This window comes from Lactuca sativa, chromosome 4 (assembly GCF_002870075.4).
Source record: "Lactuca sativa cultivar Salinas chromosome 4, Lsat_Salinas_v11, whole genome shotgun sequence".
Lineage (NCBI taxonomy): Eukaryota > Viridiplantae > Streptophyta > Magnoliopsida > Asterales > Asteraceae > Lactuca > Lactuca sativa.
In genome coordinates this window covers 42,978,247-42,987,122 of record NC_056626.2, presented here as the reverse complement: position 1 = coordinate 42,987,122, position 8,876 = coordinate 42,978,247, and the positions used below count along the sequence as shown (strand labels likewise).

General features: G+C 32.5%; 2 protein-coding genes across 2 annotated transcripts; one reads left to right on the top strand and one right to left on the bottom strand.

Annotated features, from left to right (window-relative positions):
* Positions 1-478: 478 nt before the first annotated feature.
* Positions 479-3,636, top strand: LOC111914645 (aspartate aminotransferase, mitochondrial). Its single transcript, XM_023910342.2, has 10 exons — positions 479-826; positions 948-1,033; positions 1,686-1,892; positions 1,981-2,086; positions 2,159-2,263; positions 2,391-2,563; positions 2,648-2,807; positions 2,888-2,983; positions 3,062-3,156; positions 3,249-3,636. Exons 1-10 carry the CDS (start codon positions 650-652, stop codon positions 3,319-3,321), a joined length of 1,278 nt encoding a protein of 425 aa, XP_023766110.1. The 5' UTR covers positions 479-649; the 3' UTR covers positions 3,322-3,636.
* Positions 3,637-4,723: 1,087 nt separating this feature from the next.
* Positions 4,724-8,238, bottom strand: LOC111914644 (probable sugar phosphate/phosphate translocator At1g06470). Its single transcript, XM_023910341.3, has 12 exons — positions 8,019-8,238; positions 7,334-7,871; positions 7,084-7,253; positions 6,894-6,979; positions 6,762-6,811; positions 6,457-6,524; positions 6,206-6,306; positions 6,074-6,086; positions 5,791-5,975; positions 5,625-5,711; positions 5,254-5,348; positions 4,724-5,147 (listed from the first exon to the last, which is right to left on the bottom strand). The coding sequence occupies exons 2-12, from the start codon at positions 7,579-7,581 to the stop codon at positions 5,027-5,029; spliced, it is 1,224 nt and encodes a 407-aa protein (XP_023766109.1). The 5' UTR covers positions 7,582-7,871; positions 8,019-8,238; the 3' UTR covers positions 4,724-5,026.
* Positions 8,239-8,876: the final 638 nt, after the last annotated feature.

Here is an 8,876-nt window from a genome sequence, read left to right as displayed (position 1 = left end):
AATAATAATAATAATAATAATTGGTTTCTTAAATCTTATATATATATTCATAAATTGCAAAAGATATTATTTTTGATGTTATCCATGTTATTTTTCTATCAGAAATATTATTATAAATAACAAAAAGATAAACTATATTAAAAAAGAAAAAAATATAAAAAATATATAAATTGTCGTTTTTTGTCAGTTACATAAACTAAATATAATTTACCACTCGATTACAATTTGATACCAAATATACGTCTTTATAAATAAACATAAACTATAAACTATTTTAAAAAAACAAATCCCAAACGCCCTTAAAACGAATGGGCTTGTAAGAAAAGTAAACATTTAATTGTACGCACGTCCGAATAATACCTGAAGCAAGACAACAAAAAAAAAAAAAAAAAAAAAAAAAAAAAAAAAAAAAAAAAGTTATAAAATATTCTGTGAAAAATAAGAAAATTCAAAGAGACGATAAACTAAAAAAAATAAAGAAAAGGTCAGACGCTATATTTACGCATCCCAATGTCGGCACCTATTTCATCACCAACATCAACATTAACTTCACCATCAACAAAACCAAGCACCTAGCAACCTGCCCGGACTTCAGCTCCGGCAATCGCAACCCACACACACCGAGAGCGACACCTTCAATATCCGATCGATGGCGCTCCGGACAGCAATTACCAGACGAATCCTGACCTCCAGCTCGGTGGTACATGGCTCTCGATCCATGTCTTCGTGGTGGAAAAATGTTGAGCCTGCGCCCAAAGATCCCATTCTTGGCGTGACTGAAGCGTTTCTTGCAGATCCTAGTCCTGATAAAGTTAATGTTGGCGTTGTAAGTTTCTCTTTTCATTTTCACTTTCACGAGGATTCAGATTTTTGCCGATATTCAAACCCCAAGGTTTTATGGTCGAGATTACTTTAGATTATATTGTTTCTAATCAACGGATTACCAGGGAGCTTATCGTGATGATAACGGGAAGCCGGTAGTCCTCGATTGTGTCAGAGAAGCAGAGAGACGGATTGCTGGAAGCATGAACATGTGAGTGACGAGATATACACTCCTTTTTTTAATTCGAGTTTCTTGTTTCATTCGTCAAATTGTTTATTGAGAAATTCAGGTAAGCAATAAACAATCGAGGTAAATCACAAATGAATAGCTATAGTGATTTGTTCCCCATGCAGATATTGTTGTAAAGTGCACAGTGCACTTCTCCTCTACAGTTGTTAATTTCCAGCTTTTGACGCCTAAAAACTTATCGGCAACATCGAAATCGCTAGATCTTGCATAGAAACGACGCTAACATTGGGTTACATGAAACCTCATGATCAAATCCACTTATCATCGATGTTATGGTGGTCCTGTGGTTGTTATATTTACAAATCCCACCAACCATTTTTATCCTTCCGGCTTTATTCTTACCTTTTTCTTTGCTTTTCTCAACATGATAAAAATTCCTTTATTATCTTTGAATTTCATACTACGCTTGTTAGTTCTTATTATCTTAGTGATTGAAAACGAGGGTTAGATTTCCAAGTGGATATCCGTTTCTACACTCGTATTTCGTTATCATTGACTCGAATCACATGAATTTTATGATTTGTTAAATCAAGAAAACAGCTGATGTCCTCTATCTTTTCTAATTTTATAATAATTTGCATAGTATCTTGTAACAAATCATACTTTCCTTCAGGGAATATCTTCCAATGGGAGGAAGCAATAAGATGGTTGAGGAAACCCTAAAGTTAGCCTATGGGGAAGATTCTGACTTGATCAAAGATAAAAGAATTGCAGCTATACAAGCTTTATCTGGCACTGGTGCATGCAGAATTTTTGCAGACTTCCAGAAACGCTTTTCCCCTGATTCTCATATCTATATCCCAGTCCCTACTTGGTCCAAGTAAGTACACAATAAAGATTTGGTCAAAAGTTTGAATCTTGATTTTGTATTCATCTTATTTTGTTTTTGCTCATGATGTGAATGTTAGCCACCATAACATTTGGAGGGATGCAAATGTACCACAAAGAACATTTCATTATTATCATCCAGAATCAAAAGGTCTTGATTTCGCCTCACTGATGGATGATGTTAAGGTAATCAAGAATGACATATGAAATTTCTTCTTGGAAACAGTTGTTGACATTGTTTTCTTGGATGTTTCTCAGAATGCACCAAAGGGGTCATTCTTTTTGCTGCATGCTTGTGCTCATAATCCTACAGGAGTTGATCCTACAGTAGAACAATGGAAAGAAATGTCTTACCAGTTTAAGGTTTGTGTACATGTACCCTATTTAATATATAATATATATATATATATATATATATATATATATATATATATATATATATATATCTTCTCTTTTAAGTTATTAGTCTTTAATGTTTTAATGTTTACAGGTGAAAGGTCATTTTGCTTTCTTTGACATGGCATATCAAGGTTTTGCAAGTGGTGATCCAGAAAGAGATGTGAAATCCATTAGGATTTTCCTTGAAGATGGGCATTTGATTGGATGCTCTCAATCATATGCTAAAAATATGGGTCTTTATGGCCAGAGAGTTGGATGCCTCAGGTGAGATTCTCTATTACTTGTTGTTTATAAGTTGATGTTTTTAATGTAATTGTAATGTTTCTGTTTTTTTTTTTTTTCTTGTAGCTTGGTATGTGAAGATGAAAAGCAAGCAATAGCTGTGAAAAGTCAACTGCAGCAACTTGCAAGACCCATGTACAGCAATCCACCACTTCATGGTGCACTTGTTGTTTCAACTGTTCTTGGTGATCCAGATCTAAAGCAATTGTGGCTCAAGGAAGTCAAGGTAGAAGGGCAAATTGGTCATTTACCCTCACGTTTAATCAAATCCAAAATGGTGATCACTTTTTATTTTTTATTTTTCAGGGTATGGCTGACCGAATCATTGGGATGAGAAGTGCTCTTAGGGAAAACATTGAAAAATTGGGTTCCCCTTTATCATGGGAACACATAACCAATCAGGTAATTACATTTGTATTTTGTAGCAGATTAAGTTGCATAATTATATTGTTTATTTTTATATTATTGTTCAACAAACAGATTGGGATGTTCTGCTATAGTGGGATGACTCCTGAACAAGTTGATCGCTTGACAAATGAATTTCATATTTATATGACCCGAAATGGGCGAATTAGGTAATATGCTCTAAAACCCTTAATTTTATCAATTTCAACTTTTTTTTTTGAGGTTGAAATATGATGTAAAGATATTATGTACAAAATTACAGTATGGCGGGGGTTACAACTGGCAATGTTGAGTACTTGGCGAAAGCTATCCATGAAGTTACAAAGACTGCTTAAAGGACATTTTTGTAATTCCTTATGAGGTTTTGATTTAAAAAAAAAAAAAAGAACTAGTATTTTTGGGTATTATCCTTGAAAATTATCATCCATTGGTTTCTAAATTAAAATAAAAAAAGGGCCAAAGTACTTGATTTAGTTATGAGTTTTGATTGGTTGTAGTGGATAGTGATAATTGTGTTGTTGTGGAAGAGGATTTGGACAAGTTATAATTTCTTGAGTTGTATATTGGTGGCTTTAAAGCCGCCTACGTGTTGAATAATAAAACATATTTGTATTGTAGCGCATTAATACGAAAGAACCACTCTTTTAACATTGTCTTTGTGAGGCAGATAAGCTTTTTTTTTTTTTTTTAAATTGTCTTGTAAGATTTGGTGTCATGTTTTTTGTTTCCTTTGTAGAAGGCTATGTAAGCTATGCTTTTTCTTTCTTGAATGAAATCCATTATCAGCATGTTTGGGAGCTGATAGCAAAATTGGTCTTGTGCATGAACAAAATGTGAGAAGTAAGGGAGTTGAAGAACAAGCGTTAGAAGTTGAGTACGATTCTAATTTTTGAAGTGGTCGAGGAAGGGTTGACTTTGCAAGAGTAGTAGTAATCAAAGGGGAGGTGGAAGGCTTTGACTTTAAGTTTAACATTGACATTTACATCAACATTAACAATTCCAACCATTTTTATAAAACTAAAGACTTTGACGTGTATAATAAAAAAATACAAAGTAGTTCAAGAAAAATAAAATTTTCCAACAAATAATTACAAAAATTACAAACAATATGCAAGAAATGGAATATGTAGAAGTTTCAGAAAGAATAAGTTTGACTAAATTCTACACACTAGATAAAAAAAAAAGTTAGTAAAATAATAAGATTAGGGTATCAAGTTATCATCAAAACAAGCTAGACCGACATAGAATACAATATGATGTTTTCTTGTAGAGAAGGGAATCCCAAAGATCTTTTGGCATGAGGATGTGAGACATGTATCACGTAATAATTAATGAAGCTCATAATAAACATTGGAGTTTAATTAAACCCAATACCGATTACTTCAAGGTGCATGGGCTCTAGGTAAGCAACCAATTGTTTGGTATCCATGATGATTTTAGGAAACTGATGAAGAAGAAATGTATAAAGCCCACTACAAGATATTAAAAACATAAAATTTGGGTGCTTGTAAATCCACCAGAAAAAGCAAAAAAGTAGGGCTAAATGGGTATTCGAGACCAAGTTAAATGATGGGAAGGTTGATATATAAAGACAATGCACGACTAGTCGTAAAATGATACGCCCAAAATATGTGAGAGTTAAAACTTGACAATTTTCAATTACTAACTCGTCCAAAATTCACATTAATATTCTGTAGTTTACCCAAAAAGATACACTTGTCACGTGTAATGCTGGTGTTTTACAAACCACAAAACTCTATTGAATTTCAAAATTGGTAGGCCAAAACATGTAAAAATGATGACAATATGTATGGTTTTGTTTCTCCCTGAATACAACATACAAGGGTGATTGTATATTAGTGTACACTAACAAGTTACAATTCATCAGATAACTTCACTTCCCCCTTTCCTTAATCTTCATCAAGATTATCAGGAATCATAGTGGAACTTTGTACACTCACTTACTCAACGTTAATTAATTATCTAGACCTACTTTTTCTGATTCCACACATCAACCTCTTCCTTATGATGGACCAGCGATCACGGGATCATTTCCTCCTCATCATTAATCTCCTCAAGGATAACGTATTTTGCAGGGACTGCAGTTTCAGACCCGGGCGACTCACCTATATCCGATTTATCTTTGTGTAACTTCTGATACCTGATAATATCATTATCATATATATGAAAAAATAAATTAAATACATAAATACTCATTAAAGGGTTTACATATTATAGAAGAATTTAGATTTTTTGAGATCACGTACTTGTACCAATTGAATAGACTCACACCAAACATTATGGTCACCAGACCAGCTCCTTTCAGCCATGTAAATTCATCATGAAAGTAAAACACTGCCACCTGAAAACAAACAAAAAAATTTATTAGCAAAAGATTAAATTACAAAAATGGTCCCTGTGGTATTGTGGAAACTACAAGTTTGGTCCAACTTCCGATTTTGTTACATGCAACTTTGGTCCCACTGACTCGCACCGTTACAAATGAGGTGGGTGTTAACTCCCCTTGTAAAATAACCAATTTACCCTCATTTTGTCTTTTTGTTATTCTACAATACCACAGGGACTGTTTTTGTAAATAACAACATAAATAAAGATTGCATTGCAATTTGCAGCATACCAGTATAGTGACAGCTTCCTTTACAACCCCAGCTATTGTCACAGTTACTGCACTTGTTACTGAAACAAGGATGTACTCTGTTAATACCTGCACAATTAATAAATAGTTAGACATCAGATGTTCCGCATTTTTTTTTCTTTAAGAATAAAGGAAATTAATATATTACCATAAAAAAGGCAAGCATCCCCCCAAAAAGCATGAGGAAGCAACTCCTGATGATATGCCCTGAGGTGTCAAAATAGCTGCTACTTCTAAATTCATCCCAAGGATCCAAAATAAGAGATAGCAAAGCTGTTAATAGGGCCATTACAGGAGTTACATAGCTCATTAAGGTCAACGGATTCTTCAAACCTGTTCAAAAAACAATGAAATAAATCTAATAAGATAATTTCAATTTGCATGCCTGAATTCAAATTAAAAACATAAAGATGAGTAAGTGCTTTCCTTACCATAGGCCTCTTTCTTTAGGTTGGATAGGAATCAAAGTAATCCAGCAAGGAGAGAAACAAGATTAAGTTAAAAAAAAAAAATCATTTTGTATAATTGTTATAAGTAAAAAAAAAGGAAATAATGAGTTGTACCTGAAGAAGGATTTGAGTCATGCTCCAACGAAAACCAGACATAACAGCAGCAAGCATCACAAAAATGAAACCCCATAAATCAAATTCGGTCTCTCTTGCAACTATAATCATGATGATATATATCAGGACCAAAAACTAGCATATAAATAGTATGTAAATTACCGTTACCTATCAAACTTTGATTATATTAAAATAAATAAACGGAATTATTTTCTAAAGTCCAAAGTTATATGCCTGAAAAAACATCATACCTGTTAATAAAATTCCAGATGATATCACCAACATGATGCCTAAAAGTTTAAAGCTTGGAGACTCCAGCCTACAAAACAAATTGATATATATTGTCAAATATCAGGTTAGAGTAATCAAGATTTGCAAAATAAAGCACATGCAAAGGTCCTTTAGAAAAGTAGAAAACATTATAGATTATACTAAACAACCATATCAACTTAAAAAAGGTTTAAGCTTTATAACTCTGCAGAAAACCCAAAATCCATCACATTGGCTAGAATTAACAACAAATAGTAAACTTATCAACAGTTATAAATAATATTACCTGAATGCAAAAGCAAATATCAGGAGAAATATAGGAGCAGCAGATTTACACTGCAAAACAAAAGAGGAACTTATAATTAACTAAAGCAACCCAGACATTCCAAAATGAAGTCAAAACAGAAAGATCACTAACCATGGTAGCAAATGTAACAGAGATGAAAACAAGTGATGCATTGCTCAAATTGATATCAAGTGCTGTTCCAAGAGCTGTTGGTACAACTGTGAAATGGAAATTGGATCTGTAGCATTAATGTTGAAACATATCACAAGCTTTAATTTCTTTAAAAAATAAGAAACAAGAAAAATGGCACAAAAAGCTTTACCTCTCATAAAATAGTCCTTCCATGACATAGTTACAGTTGGTTCGAATCTTTGTGACCAAAAGTATGTGATTGCCCTTGAGAAAACAGCTTGCATTGCAAAATGAATTGTGTTCATCAATAAAGGAGCAGGAAATCTCCCCATATCATCTCCCAATAGTGTTTTATTATACCTAAAAAGAACATTCTAAGTTCTAACACTGCATTATATCAAACTAGCTACTAAAATCAAATAATACCAAAAGACACTTACAATGTCAAGAATGTACTGAAGGTGTACCACACAAGTATGAGGAATAATGTCTTGAGTATATCAGCAATGACAATGGGGTTCTTGGAGCTTGAAAAGCTAGGTTTATGTTTATCAACATAATCAGTATTTGAGTTCTTCAATCCTCCATCAAAATCATCTTCGATATCAAAAGAAACACGTTTTTCGTTTATATTTGATCTCCTAGGGCTAAGAGTAGAAGCCAATTCAGCGTTGCTACCACCATTCATCTTTATGCTTTTAACAAAACCTTCTTGTTGAAAATTTGGATGCAAAGGGTTCTATTGGAAACCAGATTCTTAACTCTCTCCAATTTGGTTTCCGAATTACATATATATGGTCGGAGCTATCAAAGCGCCAACCACATAGTGCACATTATGAGAACTTAAATTCCGCACCTAAAGCATCAGATCAGTAGTCTAATTTCGTAATATATACTAGATAGAACCAACTCCTAAGATCTTAGCAAAATTCAAATCGAGCGCACGACTCAAAATAATCCAAGTCTTGTGAACATTACCTGTTTCGATCAAATGTTGAATTGAATTAAAGTCAAAGTAAATCGGGTGTCTTATCATTGGATTTAAGAAGATAAACAGCACGAAATCAAGTCGAATCGAATCAAGAAGTATGTACTGAAGCAACTAGAGTTGAATGAAAAACACACCTGGATATGGTATTTGGTGGTGATGCGCAGATGGGAAGCGGAGTTGGGACACCGACAGAATAGGTATGGTGATTAATGATTATACAGAAGAGATCTTGAGAAGGAGATGCAGGTAATAAGTGTTGGATATTATGGGGGTAAAAATTAGGTTTGTTGTCAACGTCTTTTCTGTTTCCCCGAGTGGTTCTTTACAACGTAAAGAGGATGTATGATACTTTTAGTAGATTTCAAGTCAAGATGATATAACCAAAGAGGCGAATGCGTCTTGTCGCAGAGGGATCTATATAGAGGGATCTATATAGCTGAAATATTTATTAATATATGTTTTTTTAAATATAACAATAATGTGGTTATTAAATTTGATATAATAATTCATATATTAAGTTGATATAATATATTGATTAATTTGAATTATATGATAATATATACATCTATTAAAACTGCATAATCTCAATCTTTTGGATGACTTCTACCCGTGGGTTATTCATGAATAAAATTAAATATAATATATAGTTTAATGTTATTTATAGTTGTTGTTATTGTTAATTATTTTTTTTAAATTTATTTGCTTAAAGTATTAATTTCGATCATTATAATTATTTAAAACATTATTTTATTTTAAAGGTAACAGTATAATCATTTATATATAGTTATTTTTAACTATTGTTATTGTAAGTTATTTTAAGCAACTTATTTGAAAACTTTTAATAATTATAAGAATATCTTTAGGAAATATTTTTGTTAAACTGATACTACAATTTAGTTTTTGCATTTAGCACTACACTTTTTCATTTTAAACTATTCACAAAAATTTTTTTGAGTTTTTAAGTGGAACTGAAATTTATATTGAAGTTGACT

Excerpts from the sequence above, each read along its gene's own strand:
- LOC111914645 (XM_023910342.2), top strand. The coding sequence starts at position 650 with ATGGCGCTCCGGACAGCAATTACCAGACGAATCCTGACCTCCAGCTCG. Across the intron at positions 1,893-1,980 it reads CCAGTCCCTACTTGGTCCAA|CCACCATAACATTTGGAGGG; the intron begins GTAAGTACACAA and ends TGTGAATGTTAG. Across the intron at positions 2,984-3,061 it reads GGGAACACATAACCAATCAG|ATTGGGATGTTCTGCTATAG; the intron begins GTAATTACATTT and ends TTCAACAAACAG.
- LOC111914644 (XM_023910341.3), bottom strand. The coding sequence starts at position 7,581 with ATGAATGGTGGTAGCAACGCTGAATTGGCTTCTACTCTTAGCCCTAGG. Across the intron at positions 7,254-7,333 it reads TTCAGTACATTCTTGACATT|GTATAATAAAACACTATTGG; the intron begins GTAAGTGTCTTT and ends TGTTCTTTTTAG. Across the intron at positions 5,148-5,253 it reads AGTCTATTCAATTGGTACAA|GTATCAGAAGTTACACAAAG; the intron begins GTACGTGATCTC and ends TGATATTATCAG.